Source organism: Pelodiscus sinensis, chromosome 20 (assembly GCF_052426305.1).
Source record: "Pelodiscus sinensis isolate ZL-2025 chromosome 20, ASM5242630v1, whole genome shotgun sequence".
In the NCBI taxonomy this organism is placed as follows: Eukaryota; Metazoa; Chordata; order Testudines; family Trionychidae; genus Pelodiscus; species Pelodiscus sinensis.
This window is the reverse complement of record NC_143071.1, coordinates 25,008,516-25,031,971: the sequence shown is the minus strand read 5'-3', so window position 1 is coordinate 25,031,971 and position 23,456 is coordinate 25,008,516. Positions and strand designations below refer to the sequence as shown.

The following is a 23,456-nucleotide window of genomic DNA, read 5'->3' as shown; positions in this document are numbered from 1 at the left end:
GGGGTTATGGGTTCAGGAAAGGATTCTGGCTTAGGGGAGGTGTGTAGGAGGGAGTGCAGGGTCTGGGAGGGAGTTGTGACCTGGGAGAAGGGGGTGCAGAGAGTTTGGGTAGTGACATGGGACAGGGAGGGGTATGTATGGAGGAAAGTCTAACATCAGTACCGGGGAAATTAGTTGAAACCATAGTAAAGAATATAAAATATAAAGACACAGAGATGAATATAATTTGTTGGGAGAAAGTCAACATGGTTTCTGTAAAGGGAAATCATGCCTTACTAATTTGCTAGAGTACTTTGAGGGAGTCAACCAATATGTGGACAAAGGGGATCCAGTGGATATAGAATACTTAGATTTCCAGAAAGCCTTTGACAAGGTCCCTCACCAAAGGCTCTTAAGTAAAGTAAGTTGTCATGAGATAAGAGGGAAGGTCCGTTTGTGGATTGATAACTGATTAAAAGACAGGAAACAAAGGGGACACCCTCTGAGTTCTATGTAGTGGGAAGATCAATTTGGGCAGCATTGATTTTCCATGTACTGTAGACATGCCTAATGGTATATGTGCAGAGTTTAAATTACTGATTAGGATAGGAATAGGGCAAGGAGCATGTCCACAGCCAGGCACTTTCAGTACCATACTGCTCTGTTGTAACTTGGTGAGACACTGGTTCAGTACTTAACCACAATTAATATTACAATCACTCTTTTTTTCACTACATGGAGATTTTGCTTGGAGGCCTCCTGGCCCATTACTGGCCCAGCCTAAGCTTGTGAGATCTGATAAAATCACACTTCAAAGGAATGTGGTTTTAAACAACTTACAGCTTTTAAATTCTCACTCCAATTTCCATTATTATCTACATTTAGTGCTGACTCTTCGCTGTTGGATCAAAGCAATGAGCTAAACATAATCTCAGATTTTTTTTTAGAAATTAAAGGTTGAATGGGAATACTATTGATTACTTTAGTGTACTGACAAAGAGCATTATGTCTAAGAATTAATTTTACTTGTAAATAGTTAATAGAGAATCTCAGCCATTCTATTTCAGTTAATGAGGCATTTCTGATGTATTCACATTTGATTATATAAGAGGCTGCCAAGAAATCAATTATAGCTAAAGACAGACATTTGCTGTAAATTTCTTGAAGGAGACACCTCGCTTATTTGTGCCAAGATCACCTATAGCCCTATATTAACAATTCTAACCTTCAGGGAAACCATCTCTAGACAAACTATCTTTGGAAAGTGGAATTTTTAGATGGGTCTGAAGCTACCTAGCCTTTGACTTCACACCTGACCTGGCTTTGTTGCTGCTCATTAACCATTCTTCCTTTGTCCCTAGAAAGGTAGAAATGCCCACCTAACATAACAGGTGGATTTGAACTTGGGATCTGTGAGGCTTAGTAGAGGAGCCTCTACTCTCTGAGCTAAAAGCCAACTGGCTCTCAGCCCATGCTGTAGAGGTCTCTTGGTCTTATCTGTTGCTGTGATCAAGATGCCACACTACATAGGACAGTGAACCACACTAGGGCTGTGTCTACACTGGCATAAATTTCTGGAAATGCTTAAAACAGAATAGTTTTCATTATAAATATTTCTGGAAAAAGAGCGTCTACATGGCAGGCTGCTTTTCTGGAAAAGCCCTTTTTCCGGAAAAGCGTCTGTGGCCAATGTAGACGCGCTTTTCCGGAAAAGACTCCTGGGCTGTCTACACTGGCCCTTTTCCGGAACAGTGTTCCGGAATAAGGACTTATGCCCGAGCAGGAGCAGCATAGTTTTTCCGGAAAAGCAGCTGATTTCATATAGTAAATCGTCACTGCTTTTCCAGAAATTCGAGGGGCCAGTGTAGACAGCTCGCAGCTTATTCCGTAAAAGTGGCTGATTTTCTGGAATAAGTGGCCCAGTGTAGACACAGCCTAGGTGTGTCTGTTACATGAGCAAGGACAGTCCTGGGTTCTCTTTTAGTTCTGATGTGAGCAGACTAGTTTACACAGTCAAGATTAACATTTAGGTCTCTGGAGCGCCTCCCACAGTGAACCTAGTAAAATAACAGGGCCACTGGCTGCCCAGGCCTCTCACCAGACACACTGTTGGGAGGCACAGACAGGGCTCCCTGCCCAGCCCTGGGAGATGTAGGAGCAGACCCTGGTGAAACTGATGGCTACAAGCTGAAACCCTTCAGCACAACCAGCCTTGCTGGGAGTGGGCTCTGCCCCCTGTAATCCCTGGTCTAGTACCAGGCTGGGATGGCAGGGGCAGGACCTGGATTCGAACTCTTGGCCCCAGCTCCAGTGCCCAAAGTTCCCCGCATAATGAAACAGCGTCACTGCCCTGCCCCCCAGCTCCTAGAGTGGGCGGTGAAAGCCGTGATGACCGGCAACACCACCAAGATTGCGGAAGAATTACCCTAGCAACTGAGCCGCTGTGCCCCCATGGGAACAAGAGGAGGCGGGACTCAGAATCCCCTACCTCCAATAGAAACAGAGAAGGGCGGGACTGACGGTTTCAATGTACCAATAGAAGAAGAGGAGGGCGAGGCTAGGAAACTCCGTTGCCCAATGGAGAAAGAGGTAGGCGTGGCCCTCAACGCAATGCTGCAATAGAGGAGGGGCGGGGCCAAGGATCCCGACGCACCAGTGAGAGCCGAGTGGGGCGGGGCCGGCTCGGCTGTCACGGTGCTGGGGCAAAGCGGGGGTACAGTCCGCCGCCCGGCGCTGAGGGGAGGCAGCGGAGACCGCGGAGCGAGACCCAGACCGGCCCTTCGCTCGCGGCGCGAGGCACCGAGCTCCGGCCCGACTGGGCACCGATGCCCTGGGGAGCCAGGGCGGTGGCGTCGCGCACCTGGAGCCCTCGACGGGACCCTCCCCCATAGCGCCGCCCCCGCCTTGGCGGACGCCCGTGCGCGCAGCCCCTCTCCGGGGCGACAGGCGCCTGCCTCTGGGCTGACACGGCGTGAGGGGCCCTCTGGCCGCGAGCTGCGTCCGCGGCCCCTCGCGCTGCCCGCGCGGTGGCATCAATAGCAGCCGGCCCGCTGCTGGGCTGCAGCCACCGGCCCGCGCTCCCGCCGGCTGGGACCGTCCCCTGGCCCCACATGCGTGTTCCCGCCCGGTGGCAGGGCGCAGCTCATGTCGCAGCCTAGCCCACCACCTGTTCCCTCCGCCGTGCCTGGCTGGCGCCCCCTGCCGCCTGCCCGGAGCCGCCGTGCCGTGGCTGGACATGCCTCTGTTTGTCTCCTGTTGCTGGCTGCTGCTCCCACGGTGATTCTCGCCTCCTCCTCCCGGTTCCCGTGATGGGCTCCGGGAGCTGAATCGCTGGAGAGATTTGTGGGGGGATAAGGGAAAAAGAGGATGAGCCACGTGGCCAGCCCAGTGAAAGCCTATGACTTCTTGCTGAAATTTCTGCTGGTGGGGGACAGCGATGTGGGCAAAGGAGAGATCTTGGCTAGCCTGCAGGATGGAGCCACCGAGTCACCCTATGGGTACAACATGGGTAAGTAGGACAGAGGCCATACCACGCCTGTTTTTGTTTTTGAGGCGGTAACTCGTTCCCCATTAGATCCCAGCTCCTGTTGTGCACAATTCAGTTCTGCTAGGCTTCCCCTCCTCCCCATGACAGCGGTGAACTTCTTTGCTGAAGCTTCAGTGTGCTTCTCTTTGCCATCCTTTTAACTGTGTGTGCTCAGTGGCACCTATTGGCTACCCCAGAGTACAGAAATCAAGTTCCTCTGTGAATTAGCTCACAATTGACTGTGAAACCTAAATCCTTAGACAGTTGCCTGACACGTTTGAAACGGCTGCCTACACAGATCTCTCTTGATACAGACTACGGTGTCTGCAGGCATAGTTGGAATGAGAAGGATGCAAGGAAAGGAGAGGAGGTTGTTATTGAAGTGCGGAGTAGAATCACTATCTATTTTGGTTTCAAATCGTGTGCCAGCAAGTATCCACTTCAAAACTACTTTGGGAGTTAAGACTTCTTCATCAATGGCAAATAGAGATCACTGGTCAAAGAAGGGGTCATTTTAGCCAGAACTGTTCTAATAATATTCTGTTTCATGTTGACTATAATGATGAGTAAAGAGAGGAGCTGAGCATTGATAGAGATTCTTCTTTATTTATGAATTCGAGACATTTGCAGCAGAATATTTTGAGTGTTTCTTCCTCTGTGGCACTCTTGCCATTAAAAGCAAACCATTTTAAAGGGATGGACTAGAGAACCCTTAAACAAACTTCCTTTTACACATTAACATATTTAACATGATTGCATTTACTTTTTTTTAAACAAAGTATAACTAAACAAGATGATACAGATTATTTATTTTAGCTGCAAATCCAGTAACTGTTGAAATACACATGAAAAATCAATATTTTAGGATGATGTGCTGCACAGAGATATGATCATGTGCTCATTGTAATTTTTGTGCATGGTACTTGGTCCTGCTGTGAGGGCAGGGCACTGGACTCGATGACCTCTCAAGGTCCCTTCCAGTTCTATGAGATAGGTATATCTCCATATATTTATTATTATTATTTAAAATTCTTCTACAGAAATGCTTATAATAAAATGAATTCTTAGTCAGCAAATGACACACTGAGTGCAAAAAAAGCCAAAAATATGTATTTAATGTGAGTGATTTTTAAATGTAAGGGAGAGGATGGAAAAGGTAACATTAAACTGGTAAATTGCAATGAAATGTTACCATGTGTTAAGTCTTTGGAAAGTTTTATATTTTTGATATATAAAAATGTGTGACATCAGAACAATGGCCCTCTAAGATGGAGTGAGTGGATTTGATTTAAATCAAACTGATTTAAATCACTGGTCAGGAAGACTCAATTTAATCATGATTTTCTACATAAAAGTGCATTCTAATGAGAAAATGGTATGGTAGATCTCAAATCAATTAAGGCTATGCTCAGAAAGACCTCAAGATTTCTGTAATATGCTGCTCAAACAGTTTCACTTTTGTTTCTACTGCATGTCCCTTTCTTCTCACATGTATCTCCAGACTTCTTTTGCTTGTCCAGATCTATTTCACCCTCAACAATCTTCTGTTCATTGAACTTTTTAAAACTTTGCACTTTTAGGTTACATCTACACTGCACCTCTCTTGCACAAAGCCTATGCAAATGAAGTGCTGATTAGCATATTGCTGTGCTTCATTTGCATAATTAATTAGGAGCTATTTTTGCGCAATAGGCTTTTGCACAAAAAGGAGCTGTGTAGACGGCTTGGTTTTACGCAAAAAGGAGCCATCTACACAGCTCCTTTTTGCACAAAAGCCTCTTGCGCAAAAATGCCCCCTAATTAATTATGCAAATTAAGAATGGCAATATGCTAATCTGTGCTTCATTTGCATAGGCTTTTGCACTGGAGAGGTGCAGTGTAGACGTAGCCTTCGAGAGAGGTAAGGGATTGACTCTGTGTACACAAATTTGCAGAAGGACAATAGGGTTGAAGTCTGTTATTTCTCACCTTCTATATGTTGTTTATTTATTTAAAGCAGTGGTTGGGTGCCAAAGAGTACATAAACCACAAGGGGTACTTTTTGCTAGTGCTGCAGGCACTGGTGGATCACAAGGGCTGTTTCACCAACATCAACATGGGATGGTCGGGAAAGGTACATGATACACACATCTTTAGGAACTTTGACCTGTTCAGGCAGCTACAAAATGGAACTTTCTTTCAGACTGGAAAATTAACATTGGAGGTGTTGAAATGCCAATATTGATCCTTGGAGACCCAGCCTACCACTTGGTCCTGTGACTCATGGAGCCCAACACAGGCAGCCTGGACCGTAGTAAGGACCAGTTCAACTATAGGCTGAGCAAGTGCAGAATGGTGGGTGAATGTGCTTTGGGACATTTAAAGTGAAACCTTTTCAGTTTATTAGCAACATTTCCATTGATGTGGCAGCCTATCGTGTGCTCCATAATATCTATGAAACTAAGGGGGAAAGTTAGTTATGCCAGGGTGGGAGAGCCAGGACACAGCACTTAGCCATGAATTATGAGCAGCCAGGCACTAAGGCAAGAAGGAGAGCACATTGAGGGGCACTGGAAATCAGAGAAGCTTTAAAAATCAACTTTATGAATAGCTAGACAGCGATTTGTAGCTCTTAATGAGATGCCTCTTACATTAAGCGTGCTTGCCTGCAACACAAGCAGTACAGTTGTTGAAAAATCGTGTTCTTATTTAGTGAATACAAGGAAGAAGAGACAGAAAAGGAGTTTAGGGTGGGAGCTGGGGTGGGGAAAAAGGATAGCAGTATGTTATGCAGTCCCCCTGTTTGGCAAGCTCACAGATGAGAGAATGATAACCTTTTGTTCCAGGACACATCCTTGGGGGTTGAATATGAGGCTGCCCTTGATCCCTCCCCCCGCATTCTAGGGCCTCTGGGAGAGGAGGCTATGAACTTGGTGAGGAGGAAATGTGAGCTAATATGGGCTGAAGGGGGTGCCTGTTCATCTGGCTGTCGTGTGAGTTCGTCAGATCATTATCAGATCTGCCATGGCCAGGAGCGGCCTGAGACCAGCTGCGGCAGATGGCACCCCAGGCAGAAAGTGCGATCAGCACCCCCGCCTACACGGCCATCAGTGGCCATGACGTCTTCATCAGGCGCCCTGGCGTGCCGTGACGTCATCATCGGGCGCCCGGGCCGGCGGCACCCTAGGCAACTTCCTAGTTTGACTAGGCTCACGGGCTGCCCCTGGCCATGGCCATCAGAATTCTAGAATCTCCTGCACCCGCTCATAGAAGCAGCATATTTGTGGCAATGACCCAGGCCAGGGCTGGGCAAAATATGGCCCAAGGGTAGGATCCGGCCCGCCAAACCACCAGATCTGGCCCGCATACCACCCTGCAGGGACTCTCAGGCACGCAGCTGCTCAGTTTAAAGTGAAGTGTGTGCAGCTCTCTGCTCTGAAGGGAGGGGGAAGCTTCATGCGATCTCCCTGCCCCCAGCCCAGTCCTCAGGTTCAATTGGCCAGAAAAAATCGGCCAATAGGAACTGACCCCAGCCAATCCCTCAGCTCCTATTGGCTAGAAACAGCCAGCCAACAGGAGCTGAAGAATTGGCCTGGGGGATGGGAGCAGCACAAATCTCTTTCCCCTCCCTAGAGAAGCAGCCTGAAGTTTCAAACAGAGCTGCAGCAGGCAGGGAGCCTAGCCTGCATTGGAAGTGCTGCAGGCTTAGGTAAGTGCCTCCCATCCAGAGCCTGCCTTTGGCACCCTAGCCCCTCCCTCATCCCAACTCCCTCCCCCAGGTCACCATCCAAATCCTCTGCTCCCCCTGCCCCAGGTCACAACTTCCTCCCAGACTCTGTACCCCCTCCTAGACCCCTCCCTCAGGCCAGAATCCTCTCCTGCACCCAAACACCCTCCCAGATCCTGCACCCCATTCCCCTGCCCTGTCACCACCCAAACCTCTGACGTCTGCATCCCCTTTTTCCCCTTCTCCCAGGTTACAGCTCCCTCCCAGACTTTGTACCCCCTCCTAACGCCCCTCCCCCAGGACAGAATCCTCTCCTGCACCTATACCCCCTCCCTGACCGTACATCCCAATCCCCTGACCCAGGTCTCAACCCGCTCCTTTGCCCAGACTCCCTCTCAGACCTCATACCATCTCCTGCATCCCATTCCCTTATCCCATGTGCCCTTCTGCTCCTAACCTCCACCCTAGACCCCACATCTCCTCCATAGCAAAATGTGGCCTTTGACCACTTTCCAAAATCTTGGAGTGGCCCCCCACCAAAAATTATTGTCCACCCCTGCAGTAGCTTTTACAGCTTAGTCCAGTGGTCCCCAACCTTTAGAGGCTCCCGGGCGCCTGGGGGCGGGGCCACTCACGCGCTGGGCGCCCGGGGGCGGGGCTCGTCCTGGGGCACGCCAGGGGCGGGGAAGCCCTTGCACCCGGTGCCGGCATGTGCCCCAGGGCTGGGGCCGCCTGAGCGCCTTGTGCCGTGGGCCCAGGGCCAGCACCGCCGCCCGAGCCGCGTGCCTGGGGCCGGCACTGGCGCTGCGCGCCCACACGTGCCCCGGGGCTGGGGCCGCCCGAGCGCCGTGCACCACGCACCGGTGCGTGTCGCACGCCTGGTGCCGGCGCCTCCAGTGCGCCGCGCGCTGGGGGCTGGGCTGGCCCAGGTTGTCGGCAGGCGCCATGGCACCCGCGGGCACCGCGTTGGGGACCACTGACTTAGTCTGAAATTCAGTAAACAGAAGTGTAAAGTCCTACACTTAGAAAGGAAAAATTAAATACTACTGTTACAAAATGAGTAATGCTGGATTGGTAGTTTCAGAGGGGTAGCTGAGTTAGTCTGTAACAGGAAAAACTTAAAAAACAACAAATAGTCTAGTAGCACCTTAAAGACTAACAAAACTTGTTTATGGTATCATGAGCTTTCGTGGGCACAACCTATTTCTTTTCCTGTCTCTGCGGGAAAGAATTAGTGGACACAAATCAGATATCCATAAAGGCAATACACAGAAACCTGTTGGAGAATACTTTAACCTGCCTGTGCACTTATTAATGAATCTCCAAGTCACCGTGTTGTTTCAGACCTATTCCACAAGCTAAATACACAGGGAAGGGTTGGAACTTAACTTCATTTACAAGTTTAATTCTTATGCTAATAGAATACACAGACACATCTGCTGGCTCCCACATTGCTTTCCACATCCTAATGACTTAAGCAACCAACCAAACAATGGAAGTGCTACTTGTTCTTATCAGCCTCTTGTTACTGCTTGAACAATCTACTCACTGTCTCTTTTCCCCCCTTTTCTCTTTCCCTCCTCCTCCACCCCTTTCCTTATTTATTCTTGGCTCTGGACTTCTCATACTCCAATCATCTGAAGAAGTGTGTTGTGCCAACAGAAGCTCATGCTACCATCAACATGTTCTGTTAGTCTTTAAGGTGCTACTAGACTATTCTTTGGCTAGGTAGTAGTACTACTGAAGAGGAACTAGGAGTTATGATAGATCAAAAATAGAATATGAGCCAACAGAGTGATGCAGTTGCAAAAGTTAATATTCTGGGGTATATTAATGGAAGTGTATTATGTAAGACATGGGAGGTAATTGTCCCTAGTCATCAATGGTGAGGGGCCAGCTGGAGTATTGTACTCCATTCTGGGCACCACACTTTAGGGAAAATGTGGATAAATTGGAGAAAGTTCAGAGGAGAGCTGCAAAAATCATAAAAAGTTTAAAACCTGATCTGAGAGACCTTTTAGGAAAGTTTTTAAAGACTGAGCATGTTTAGTCCAGAGAAAAGATGACTTGAGGGGGACACCTGGGACATATTCAAATATATTAATGAGTATTATAACACAGATAATGATTGTTCTCCATATCAGCTGAAAGTAAGATGAGTAATCAGCTTAGCTTGTAGCACAAGATTTAGGTGGCGATGAAAGTAAGCCATTCCCCAGTGCTGTGCTCTGGCAAGAAACTGACCAGCTGGGGCACTCCCACCCAGGCTTTCTAGGCAGCCTGGCAGATTAGAGGGGTTGGCTGGGGTGGAGTGGCCCAGAGCTTCCTGCCGCCCCCCCCCATTTTGAGTGGGTAGGGGGACTGCAGCCATACTTACCCCAGTTACTGAGTGTTTTTCTCCCCTTTCTGTTGACTAGGGAGTGAGGCATAGTTCACAGACTGCTCTAGCTCCCGGCTGTCCAGGTGAGGGCACTTTGCCTGTGCAGTTTGCCTCACTCCCTAGTCAGCAAAAAGAAAAAACCTCTCAGCAACCAGGATAAGTGCAGCTGCAGCTCTCCCACCCTCTGACATGTTGCCCCTGTCCCCCCGCACTCACCCATCTGTCTGCCCTGAGCCCCCTCCTCGTTCACCTCTGCTCTGAGTGCTTTATACATCACAATCTTGGCTTCTGCATCCCAGTCCCCAGCCCTAACTCCTGCACTTCCCAATCTCCTGCCCTGGGCTCCCTCTTCATACACCCCACCTTGACTCCTGCATCCCAGTACCTAACTCTTGCAACCCCACACCCAAACCCTTTACCATGAGCCTCTCTTTATACCCCCTGCCCTGAGCTCCTTCCTCATATACCCTAATCTTTTCTCCTGCATCCCTGTCCCTATCCCTAATTCCTGCACACCCAAACCCTCAGACCTGAGACCCCCACACTCTACCCCACACTTACATTTCTTACAGGTACTGTTGTATGGCTCCGCCCCACACACACTTAACTCCTCCCCCCCCCCCCCCCCCCCCCCCCCCCCCCCCCCCCCCCGGTTGTGATAGGACAGTACCAGTAAGAAATTTAAGTTACTTTAACCCCCGGGTTAGATATTAGGTTAGATATTAGGAAGAACTTTCTAACTATAAAGACAGTTAAGCTCTGGAATAGGCTTCCAAAAGAGGTTGTGGAATCCCTGTTATTGAAAGTTTTTAAAAATAGACTAACACCAGTCAAGGATGGTCTAGATCAGCGTTTCTTAAACCGTGTTCGACGCAGTCAGAGGTGTGTCGTGGAGAAAACAGAAAAAATTCTGCTCCCCCACCCCCTGCAGAGCCCATAGACAGCTCCCCCTGTTGCTGCCCACCGTTGCACGGGGCCTCCGCTGCTGCACAACCTCCTCCTCCTCCACGTGTGCTGGCGGCCGCTTTTATAGCGGCTGCTGCTGCTGGGAGGGGGAGGAGTGGCTGGAGATGAGGAGCCACTCCGGGACCGTGGCGTTTTAAAACTGCTGCCTGTGGGGAACCTGGCTCAGGCTCTGCCGCCTCCCCCCGCCTGCGGTGCGCTCAGGCTCTGCTTCCCCCCCCCCTCGGGGTATGCTTGGGCACTGCTGCCCCCCCATGCACTGCTGCTCTCTCTCCCCTGCGCCCCTCCCCAGCCTGCTGGGGAAGTGGCAGAGTTTAAACTGGAGGGGACGGTCGGGGTTTCTACTCTCCTCCCCCCTCCCCACACACACACACACACACACACACTCCCCGCCCTGCCAGTGGGAAGCCTGGCCTGGTGCTGCAGCTGTGCTGGGTTCCCTGCTGCATGGGGGAGGAGGAAGAACTGAGCTCTCCACTCTTTCTCCCGCCCTCTGAGGAACAAGAGCACGCTCCCTGGAGGCTTTCCCTGCTGCAGCAGGGTGCCAAGCTAGGTGAACATCCCCCCTCATGGCCAGACCCTGCACCCAAACCCCCCTCCCCCTGCCAAGACCCTGCATTCCCAGCTTGCTCTGATACCCTGCCCCAAGTCCCCTCCTGAACACTCCCTGCCTCAAGTCCCCTCCTCTACTCTCCCTCCTGGCCAGACACCCTGCCCCAAGACACTTCTCTACCCTCCCTCAAGGTCCAATGGTTGTTTTTTTTCCTTTGTTTTGCTTGACAAATATTCCAATTTTTTTTTTTTGCACAATCAAAAAATCCTTGATATTCCCCATAAAAAAATTGTTTGGTGTTCCTCAGTCTTAAAAAGTGTAAGAAACGCGACCATAGAGCCTCGTGACTCCCATTGGCTCAGTTTCGCTCTTTGCAGCCCACGGGAGCCGCGGGAAGCGGCGTGGGCCGGGCTACTGCTTCCTGCTGCTTCACTTGGCAGCAAAGAGCAAAATGGAGACAATGGGAGGTGCAAGGCTCCGTGGCTGCGGCACCAGTAAATAAAGAAACCGGAGTGGCCAGTTAATGTGTTTCTCAAAGTGATTTTGCAGAGCATTTTCAGAAATACTGGTCTAGATTTACTTGTTCCTACTTCAGCACTGGGGGCTGAACTAGATGACATTGCAAAGCCCCTACTAGACCTACATTTCTCACTTTCTATGATGAGGCCTGGAATAATGGTCAGCCTGTCTGTAAATCAGGGTGGGGAACCTCAGGGCTGGGGGCCAGATGTAGGGTTTCCAGGGGGCCGGTTTTGAACCGGACTGTCCGGTATTTGAGCTTTCTGTCCGGGAAACACATTGAGAAAATACCAGACATATAAATATCTGGTATTTTCTAATTACGTTTTTATTATTATCATGAGTATCAGTATGTAGTTGTATACTGCCTGGCTGGTAGACACGCTCACGTTGCACCCCGGGATCTGCATGCACCTGGGCCAGCCCCACTTGCCTCCCCCACTGGCCAGTTCCTCCCACTCCCCTACCCCACCTCCCCAGCCAGCCCCGCTCCCCAGCGGCTGGTTCTCCTCGGCCAGCCCCGCTCCCCCCAACCACCTCCCAGCCAGCCCTGCTTCCTGCTGGCCGGTTTTCTGCCCCCTTCCCCCGCCAATCTCCTCCGTCCAGCCCTGCTCACCTCCTGGCCAGTTCTCCCTCCCTCCCCCACTTCCCCATCTGAGATCAAGTATGTCTGGTATTTTTTTAAACCATCTGGTAATCCTAGCTGGATGTGGCCTCTGGCTTGCCTGAATCTGGCCCCCAAGGCTAAGCATTGGGGAACCTGCAGTGGTCTCCACCTCACTACCATCCATCCACGGGGCTGAAGCATGCAAAACCTACTAGCCTGGGCCACCCAAGACTCTGGTGTGCAAGGGGAACGTTGAGAGTGTCTTTCTCCTTCCCAGTCAGGGACTTCTCACTTTGCTTCTCACTTGTATATGGCCCCCAACTGATTTTTCTGTGGGTCAGTGGCCGCCAACCCAAAAAAGGTTCCCCTCCCCTGCTGTCAGTTGTGAAAAGAGATGTAATATAACTTGGGCTGTCAACAGATTTAAAAATTAACCATGATAAATAAAATCAATCATGATAAACAATAAGGCTACGTCTAGACTGGCATGATTTTCCGCAAATGCTTTTAACGGAAGAGTTTTTCCGTTAAAAGCATTTGTAGAAAAGAGCATCTAGATTGACACAGATGCTTTTGCGCAAAAGCACTTTTTGTGGAAAAGTGTCCGTGCCAATCTAAACGTGGTTTTGCGCAAGAAAGCCCTGATCGCCATTGGGGCTTTTTGGTGAAAAACGGTTCTCAGCTGTCTACACTGGCCCTCTTGCACAAAAGCATTTGCGCAAGAGGGCTTTTTCCCGAATGGGAGAGTCATTGTATTTGCGGAAGAACACTGACAATCTTGTATTAGATCGTCAGTGTTCTTGCGTAAATTCAAAGCGGCCAGTGTAGACAGTTGGCAAGCTTTTCCGCAAAAGCAGGTGCTTTTGCGGAAAAACTTGCCAGTCTAGACGCAGCCTAATAGAATACTATTTATTTAAATAGTTTTGGATATTTTCTGTATTTGATTTCAATTATAACAGAAAATAAAGTGTACAGTGCTCACTTTCTATATTGACTTTTATTACAAATATTTGTACTGGGAAAACAAAAGTAATAGTATTTTTCAATTCACTTAATACAAGTGATCTCTTTATCACGAAGTCTCAGAGGGTTAGTGGTGTTTGCCTCCGCAAAAACAAGGAGGAGTCCTGTGGCACTTTAGAGACTAACAGATTTATTAGGGGATAAGATTTTGTGGGTAAACCCACTTCATTAGATTAATTGGAATGGAATGTATAGAAGCAGGAGTATGTACAGTAAGACTCCAGTAATCTGGCATCCAATTGTATGGCACTCCCGATAGTCTGGTATCAAAATGGCAAGAGCCTAGTGAGTGAGCTTCAGCAAAAAACAAGACACAAGGCAGCAGCTGAATCGAGCGAAACCGGACGGGACCGAATCAGTCTGCCACTGGCATTGTGTGATGCTGGACAGTGCTTGTGCTACAATAAAAAGGATTAAAACACTTTATATACAGTATATTGTGTGTGTGTGTGTGTGTGTGTGTGTGTGTGTAAGTAAAATAAAACCATTTTATAGTACCTCCTGATAGTCCGGCATATCCGATAATCCGGCACCAATTAGGTCCCAAAGGTTCCGGATTATTGGAAGCCTATTGTATAAGGAAGAAGTTGCTTGTGTTAATGAAGCTATTCAAGTCAGAGTGGTAGTTGCTCAGTCTCAGCATTTGGTGAAGAGATGTGAATATCCAGAGAGGGGAAATTAACTTTGTAATGCATGAATAGTTGAGATCCTTATTCAGTACTAAGTTGATAGTGTTGAATTTGCAAATGAATTCCAGTTCAGATGTCTCCCTTTCTAATCAGTTTTTGAAATTCTTTCTGGAAGGATGGCTGCTTTCAAATATGATTCTAGGTTGTATCAACAGGTGTGTTGTGAGCAAGACACGAGAAGTCATTCTTCTGCTCTACTCTGCACTGGAGTTAGGCCTCAATTGGAGTATTGTGTCCAGTTCTGGGCGCCACATTTCAAGAAAGATGTGGAGAAATTGGAAAGGGTACAGAGAAGAGCGACAAGAATGATTAAAGGTCTAGAGAACATGACCTATGAAGCCAGGCTTCATGAACTGGGCTTGTTTAGTTTGGAAAAAAGAAGATTAAGAGGGGACATGATAGCGGTTTTCAAATATCTAAAAGGGTGTCACAAGGAGGAAGGCGAAAATTTGTTCCTCTTGGTTTCTGAGGACAGGACAAGGAGTAATGGGCTTAAAGTGCAGCAGGGGAGGTTTAGATTGGACATTAGGAAAAAATTCCTAACTGTCAGGGTGGTCAAATATTGGAATAAATTGCCAAGGGAGGTGGTGGAATCTCCCTCTCTGGAGATATTTAAGAACAGGTTAGATAGACATCTGTCAGGGATGGTGTAGGTGGAGCTTGGTCCTGCCTTGGGCGGGGGGCTGGACTCGATGACCTCTTGAGGTCCCTTCCAGTCCTATTATTCTATGATTCTATGATTCTATGAATGTCCAAGAAGGTTAAACTGTACAGGTTTATGTGTGTTACCACACCTTGATGTCTGATTTACGTCCATTTATCCTTTGTTGTAGAGACTGTCCAGTTTGGCCAATATACATGGCACAGGGACATTGATGGCACTTGATGGCATATATCATGTTAACAGATGTACAGGAGGATGAGACACTGATGGTGTGACTTATGTGTTTACCTCATCCCATGGTGTCACTTATATAGATATGTGGACAGAGTTTTCCAGGATCCCTCACTCTCACAGACCTTGGGAAACAGGCCAGTCCTCACCTACAGATAGCCTCCCAACCTGAAACAAATACTTACCCACACCACACCATGCACCACAGAAATACTTACCCAGAAACCTATGCTTTCAACAAACTTCGTTGACAGCTCTGTCGACATGTCTATACAAGCGAAACCATCACAGGACCTAACCACATTAGCCACATCTTCAGGGCAGACCTGTAAGTCATTGACATAAGATGAGATTGGGATCTCATCTTAGGATACCAAGCTGGGGACCAATGGGTTAGGCAGCATTTCTTCAGAAAAGAACCTGGGGATTACAGTGGAAGCTGGATATGAGTCAATGGTTTGCCCTTGTTGCCAAAAACGCTAACAGTGTATTGGGCTGCATTAGTAGGAGTGTGGCCAGTTGATCAAGGGGAGAGATTATTCCCCTCTATTCAACACTGGGGAGGTCACATCTGGAGTATTGTAAACAGTGTTGGGCCCCCACTACAGAATGGAAGAGGACAAATGGGAGTGAGTCCAGTGGAGTGCAACAAAAATTATTTGGGGCCTTGGGCACATGACTTATGAGCAGAAGCTAAGAGAACTGGGTTTATTTAGTCTTCAGAAGAGAAGAATGAAGAGAGATTTGATAGTAGCCTTCAACTCCCTGAAGGGGTGGGTTACAAAGAGGATGAGCCAGGCTATTCTCTGTGCTAGGAAATGACAGAGCAAAAAGCAATTGTCTCAATTTGCAGTGGGGGAGATGTAGATTGGGTATTAGGAAAAACTATTTCACTAGGAGGATGGTGGAGGACTGGAAGGATTGCCTACGGAGGCAGTGGAATCTCCATTCTTAGAGGTTTTTAAGGCAAAGCTTGACAAAGCCCTGGCTGGAATGATTTAGTTGGGGTGGTCCTGATTTAAGAAGAGGGTTGTGAAGTCTCTTCTAACCCTACACTGCTATTATTCTATGAAATCTTATGTGACTTATATGAACAATGGAGGAGGAGACTCTGAATTGGACAATGAAGGCATGATTAAAGAAGTGGGAGAAGAACCAAGTGAGGACAAGTCATGATGGATGAGGGAAGACCAAGGTTTTTAAAATGTGATTAAGCGTCAAAAGAAGATATGAGGCCTAAAAGGATGAGGATGGAGTAGAGGCTCTGAGGTTGGGCAAAACAGAAATTTAAGAACTGTTTCAATGTACTAGAGAGGACAGAAGTCAAAGTGAAAGGGATTAATGAGTGAATAGGAGGAAAGGAAGTTGAGGCATTGGTTTTAATGGCACATTTGATAAGTTTGAAGGTGAAGGAAGATGGGGTAATAATTGGTGGGATTCATTCAAGGATTGGGAAGATGAGCATTATGAGAGCAGCCAGCTCTCTGCAGACTGCCCATGGTCCACAGATCAGTTAGAGTACATGTACTTAAGTGGTCATAATGCAGTTTAGTTTCCCGGAGCTCTGTCTTCCCACTTTGTCCTGAAGGGAAGATGTGTTCTCAGGCTCTGAGTTGCTTTAGCAATGTGTTTAAAGAAGTGTTTCATTTGTTTACATCAGTGCAATCCTAAGTCTTTGTTATTAGGGAATTTCAAACCTAAAAATAATGTTAAAAGTCATGGTAGCTGTTCCTTTCTCAGTACTCTGAAAGAAAACAACTTAAAAAACAACAAATAGTCCTGCAGCACCTTAGGGACTATTACAACTGTTCTTGCTGCTTAAGCTGGGGAGTAAATACAAATGGTTTGAATGGCAGTATGTTACTGATTTTGCATGTGCCATATTAGAACTATCTTTGGTAAATAAAACTGCAGTATTTTCCACTTATGTAACTAGCTTTCAGTTTATGCTTCTGGATTCCTATGAGCCTTCCTTGGCAGGCTTGCGGGGACAGCCTGCTGGTTTGAGTTAAGAGTTTTTCCCAGGAGTGTGTTTGTGAGCAAGAAACCTTTTAAACCACTGTAAAGAAATTGTAGTCCACTTCTTTTTAAGAAAAATGACCCTCAAGATCTTGTTATGTAAATGAGAGCTTCTCAGTTGTTGCTTAAATATCAGTGTTCTTACACACAGGGAGGCTTGCTCATGAACAAGTGTAAATTATATGTTGCTGACTTGTTAAATAACAGTTATCATGACTGACCTTTTCAGTGGCTTACAAACAAATGTAAGGTTGCATTATGGGTATTTTAGGTATAAATCTAATACTCTTGTATCTGAAATGAAATGATATAAAAGGATGCAGTGATGTCTTTCTGCATTTGCAGGACTCAGGTGCCTCTGCTGCTACTCATAGAGGTAGAGTGAAATTAACAAATAAGAATGGGTATGCAGTAGTGTTGTTGTGACTGTGGTTTCAGTCCCAGTATACTAGAGAGACAAACTGGGTGAATTAATATGTTTTATTGGACCAACTTCTGTTACTGAAAGAGACAGACTTTTGAACTACATAGAATTCTTCTTCCGGTCTGATTGTTAGAGACAAATACCAGGTCAAACAGATATTTATTTTGCACATATTTTAAGGGCCTTTCAGGGTAAAGTGGCTCATTAACACCACTGCAGTCATAAAACAAAAAAGTGGGATTAATAGGTTACCGATAATCCATAGTTTCAGTGTCTTTATTAAAGACATTTTTTGGCTTTGTCTACACTGGCAATTGAATGACCAAGCTTTTGTTTTTCACAGGTGCTTAAAAAAACATGAACAACAAAAGCTTTGCCCTGGGTATGTGTATGATATGAGTTTTGTCGAGAAAATTAATGCCGACATCAGTACAGAGTGGTCTGGGAAGGTGCATGATGCACTCATACATGTTCAGGAACCTGTACAAAAAGCTGCAAGTGGGGACCTTCTTTCCAGACCACAAGATCACAGTGTGGGATGTGGAAATGCCCATTATGATCCTGGGAAACCTGGCTTACCCCTTGGCAGCCCTGGCTCATGAAGCCATACATGCGGCACCTGAACAGCAGTAAGGAATATTTTAATAACAGGCTGAGCAGGTGTTGCATGGTGGTTAAATGTGCCTTTGGGAGATTGAAGAGGTGTGTCTATGGCAGACTAGACCTCACTGAGGACAATATTCCTGTTATCATAGCTTGTACTTTGCATAATTTTTGTGACTCTAAGAGGGAATTGTTTGCTTGAGGTAGAGCACTGAGGTACAGTCCTTGGCTGCAGAGTTTGAGCAGCCAGACTCTACTGAGGTCAGAGAAACTCAAAGGGCTTCTGTCAACATCAGGGATGCATTAAAGGTGCACTTTGAAAATGAGGGGCACTGAAATAAACCTCTTTTACAGTTGCTTCCATGTACCTTCTCCCCCCCCCCTCCCATCGGTACATCTTATAATCGGGAACATGGCTTTAATGCTTGCACCTGGGATTGCAGTGACTGGTCTGTGACATTATTAAACAGTAAATGCAAGCATAGAATCATTCTAAAAGTGAAAGTGTACCTTTATTCATTAGATAGCAGTGCTCTGAAATGCTATGAAGCTCCCCTCAGCTGGTAAGGAAGGTGCTGGCAAAGGGTTACAGTTGTATGTAGGTCCAGGCATCATAATTACAGTTGGGAAAGGAGGTGGAGTGAATGGGAAAATGTGGACTCCCGAGGAAGGAAAAGGAATGTGAAGGCATAGGGGAGCGGGTTTGCTGGACACAGAATTTTGAATCTGCAGCAGCAGGGAGCCAACCCGTTTTGCAGGGTTCAGGGCAGAGTAGGTGGTTTACATCCCACTTCTAGGAAGCTTCATGCACTCCCACTGAGGCTATGTCTATACTACAGGGAACGCATCTGCTCTTCTGCTTTTTTTTGCGAAAGAGCAGATGCACTCTTTTGGAAGCCCTATCTTCCTCCTTTTTGGAAGGGCTCTTCCGGAAGAGGAGGCTTTTCTGAAATTTGGCCTAGTGTAGATGGGCCAAATTTTGGAAAAGCCTCTTCCAAAAAAACTATTGTGAAAAAAAATACACAAATTGCGGGCACAACTTGCATACTTTTTTCATATACATTAGTGTAGTGTAGACATAGCTCCAATCTCCCCAAATGTGGGAGTTGTGCTGCCCATGCTCCCAGTCCTAAGAGACCAATTGCCTATCCCAGATCAATTGATACCCAAGAGTTTACACCAAAACAATGCCTGTAGCCAGTCCTGCAATAAACTTTCTAAAGGTTTATTAACTAGAAGAAAGAAATGGGAGTTATGACAGATTTACATGGTTCTTGCAATATGACAGAACAGACTAGTCAACATGCAAGCTCTAATTTACAGTAGAGGAGGCTGGGATTGGGATAGGATTGGAAAATCCCTTTCCTCTCTTCGCTCCAGCAAGCCTGAGGCCAAGAAAGGGGTAGAATAATGAAGGCTCCTCCTTTCTGCACCTTCATATCAATCTACCAGGGAGCTCTGAAAAGGAAAGAGAAGGGAATTTTATCAGACCCATAAGTACTAGCAAGGGGTTGTCTTGAAAATGGAGCATGCAAGTATGGTTTAGGGAGAACTCTGACACACAACCTTCTAGTAGTGAGAACAGTTTAGTAGATTTAATTATTTGGGTAATGTATGTCTGGTAGATTTGCAAGTCATTCTTGAAATCAGGATTGAAGTTTTCAGCAAACTGACTCACCATTAGCTTCAGAAAAGCAGTATGACCTAATAAGAACTTTAGACAAATTCTATAAATTCAGGCTGGTAAATCCAAATCAGATTTAAATCATTATCTTTAACCTCCAGAAATAAATATAAAAGAAACAGTTGTTTTTTAAGTGAAGCATGAAACCTCAGATTTGCTGTCATTGGGTTGATAAAAATATTTTGGTAGTAAGCATTTTTTGTTTTTGTCCAGTGTATTTTTAGTTTTGCTTTCATACTAGAAAAGAGTAAAGTGAATTTGCACTATGATTGCTTGGCATGAAAAGCTAAAATAATTCATTCAAGCCTATATTCCACCTAAATCCTTCTCCAGGTGGAACATCAAATATAAAATGTATGACTCTCTTGCTCTTCTCCCTCCATTTTTGTGTCATTTCCCCTTAATTTCATGTCACATTGTTTATTATTTCCATTCCCTTAATTTCTAACTTTTTTCTTAGATCATGGGCTTGTGGGAGCAGGAATCGTCCTTCCTAAATTGTTTGAAAAGTGCCCAGGATTTATTAGACATTACCATTCGCAAATTATCAGTGCAAGCAGTTGGCACATGCATGGGTTGGGGGGATCTGGGCAATGTTGAATGGAAAACTTGATCCAAACCCTATCCTTGTCATTCTTGCCTGAGCTGCTACAAATGCTTTCTACTCTCAGAAAAGGACTGGAATCTGGTTTGAAATGGGTTTGTCATATTTTGAAGATTGCAGACTTCTGCTAGTTCATTCTTTCATTTCTCATGCTTATAACCTGATTGGTCTTTTCAAAAACTTGATATGCAGCAACACATTGAGAAATCTTACGATGTCCCAGTTCCCAGAACACTTTATAAGCCACTTGGCAAAGAGACCTTTGGCATTTCATCACTCCAGGCTGCAAATAACATGACACAATCTATATTTGTTATGCATGTCAATACTCCTTGTAACAGAATCATGTCTTTATCTTCAGCCTTCATTACTAAAGAAAATGGAAGACAGACCTTCATTCTACTTAATCAAGGTAGTCACAGGGACCCATATCTTTCAGTCTTGTGAAGAAACTAGTTTTTTTTTAAATGCATTGCACATCACATTCTTTCCACTTTGACTCTTCTGTTGATAGTCTATATGTCTTGACATAGTGTAGCTGAGGTGTATCTGTGTGAGTCTACCTATTCTTCCATACATTAGGTATATGCCACAGCAGAATATTTCAGCACAGGATCTTCAGATGAATGCTTTTCAGTCATATTGATAAGTAGGCTTATATTAAGGCTACTCCCTCAAAAACAAGTTAATTTGTTTAACTGGACCATTTTAATGGTTAACCTTTAAAATGTCTGATTTTCACAAACATCTTTTTATAACTTAATTGACTTCCCCCTAATTTATCTGTTTTAAAATGAAATTGTCTTTGATCAAATATATTTTACATGGTTTTAGAATAATGAGGAACTAAAATCTGACATTGATGTAATATTCCTCATTTCAGAATTTGTTACAGTATTCAGACAAATGACTAATTTGCTGTTCACAAGGGTACCCGAGTTAGTTGTTTAAGTTTTTCCAGTTATAGACTTCTTCAGATGAATGGAGTTATTAAAGGTCCAGTTTCTAAATAAATAGGGGATGGGGGAGAAAAGGAAAAAGAAGGGGAAATAGTCAATTAGAGTGTCCATGCTACATGAAGCTGATTAAGGAGGAACTAATTGTTCTTAAGTACCCTTTTTTTTATGTCCCTAGGATGTGGAATATAGTGTGCCATCCTGCCAATGTCTTTATTCATACCTCTGTTATAGAAATCAAACTTGTAAATGAAGTCAAATTCTAAGGCTTCCCTGTAGAATTGGCTTGTGGAATTGGACTGAAACAATACAGTGACTTTGAAATCTATTAATGATCTCAAAGTGAGTGCCCGGGCAAGTTAAAATGTTCCCCAAATAGGTATTTTACCCAAAAGATAATTTGCTGTTATTAGCATTAATATAATATTCCCATTTCTGTATGTATGTATAAATCCCTTCCAAGTGAAGCTTTCACTTTGTACATCTGATGAAGTGAACTGCAGCCCACAAAAGCTTATGCCCTAATAAAGTTGTTTGTCTTTAAGGTGATACAGGACTCAGCATTATTTTTACTGATAAAAGTGTTAGTATAGATATAGTTTCTATCTCATCTTTAATTTGAAGGCTTGTGGCTTTAAACATGAATGATTTTAAACTTTTATCCACCCACCCACTACCACAATTTTTTCTTTCTTCCACATCTCAAGATAGGAGAGTTTAGAATCTCATACATTGTTAAACAGTCTTAATGCTTACATCTTTAGAAAAGCTAAAGTGGACAAGAAGATGGTGGGATAGGGAGGAAAGAGGAAAATTGTGTTGGTACCAGAATTTGGAGAGGCTATGTAAACTGGGTCCAATGTACCGAAGTACAAAGGCCCTGAATTATAACATGCACTACCCATTTTTGGTATAACTGCGTTCCTAACATGTTAATTAGGCTCTTAATCAGTCTAGATACTAGTCTTGGGGATATATTTGCTATCTGTATTCAGTGAATAATACTTTATTGGTGCTGTTTTCAGTTTAATTAAAACATGGGTTTTAAATCAAAAAGAAAAATCCTGAGGGAACTGGGGAGTTCTGTATGTAGTGTGAAGATCATGTTCTATGCAGGGTGAAGAAGGTGAGTCTTTGGAAGCTATGACAGGGAAGGGCAAGATTTAGAAATGTAAATACCCTAATTTCCATATAAAAAGCACCTTCTGCAAGCTCAGTAATTTGTGATTCCTGTGTAGGCAGAGACAGGGCTGTGATAAAAGGTGTTGAATTTTTTTGGTCGGGCTGACCAGGATTGGGGGAGCTATTTATTTCTCGTGAGAAATTGGCTTGCTGGTTATACAGTATGACTTTCAACACTTTGCTGCAACTTGTGTTCACAGCTTTTGATGTTGAAATACATGGTAGATGCAAATTCTCTCATCCTACATATAATTAACAAAAGTGACAGAAGTTTGAAAGAAAACTAATAAATCAGTTTCAAAAGAGGATTGTGACTAAGCAATAATTAGCAAGCTAAATATAGAAAATATACACACTTTAGGTGGACCAATGGTGTGCTTCAAAATTGTAAGTGAACATTAAAGTCTTGTGTTGAGCATGAAGGTATACTTGGTTTTGAATGTTGCTGGTAACATTCTCAATGAGTTGAAATGCGTGAGCGCAGAGTGATTCTTGTTGCAGAAATGTTATATAAAAGCTCTCCATACACATGACTAGAGTACAATGGAGCAACTGTGGGTATGTCTACGCAGCAAAGTTATTTAGAAATAACAGCTGTTATTTCTAAATACAGGCAGTCCCCGGGTTACGTACAAGATAGGGACTATAGGTTTGTTCTTAAGTTGAATTTGTATGTAAGTCGGAACTGGCTCCAGATTCAGCCGCTGCTGCTGAAACTGACCAGGGGCTGACTACAGGAAGCTGGAGGCAGAGTTGCTCTGCTCCCAGCTTCCCGGAATCAGCCACTGATCAGTTTCAACAGCGTCTGAATCTCGAGCCTGGGACAGAACAGCTGGGCTGCCAGGTAGGTCCCTGCAGGACCAACCCGGCAGCACCCCAGCTGCTCTACCCCAGGGTCCACAACAAAAGCCTGGTCTCTCCTCCCCCAGCAGACCAGGGACACGGGGAGCAAAGCCGCAGCGGCAGCGGGCTGCCGCGCCTCTGAGGCTTTGCTCTGGCAAAGCCTCAGAGGCGCGGGACCCCACCTCCGCTGCGGCTTTGCTCCCGGTATCCCTGGTCTGCTGGAGACAGTCCCCAGCAGACCAGGGACACCCGGAGCAAAGCCGGGGAGGCGGAGGGGTCCCGTGCCTCTGAGGCTTTGCTG

The 23,456-nt window shown here is 45.8% G+C and overlaps 1 protein-coding gene across 2 annotated transcripts in view; it reads left to right on the top strand.

Moving 5' to 3' along the window:
- The first annotated feature begins 2,673 nt into the window (after positions 1-2,673).
- Positions 2,674-23,456, top strand: part of RAB40B (RAB40B, member RAS oncogene family) — a 74,958-nt gene continuing 54,175 nt past the window's right edge. For both annotated transcript variants that reach the window (XM_006129606.3, XM_075903535.2), the window contains exon 1: positions 2,674-3,487. In XM_006129606.3, coding sequence (XP_006129668.1) covers positions 3,346-3,487 — 142 coding nt within the window. In that variant the 5' untranslated portion in view covers positions 2,674-3,345. The remainder of the gene's footprint in view (positions 3,488-23,456) is intronic.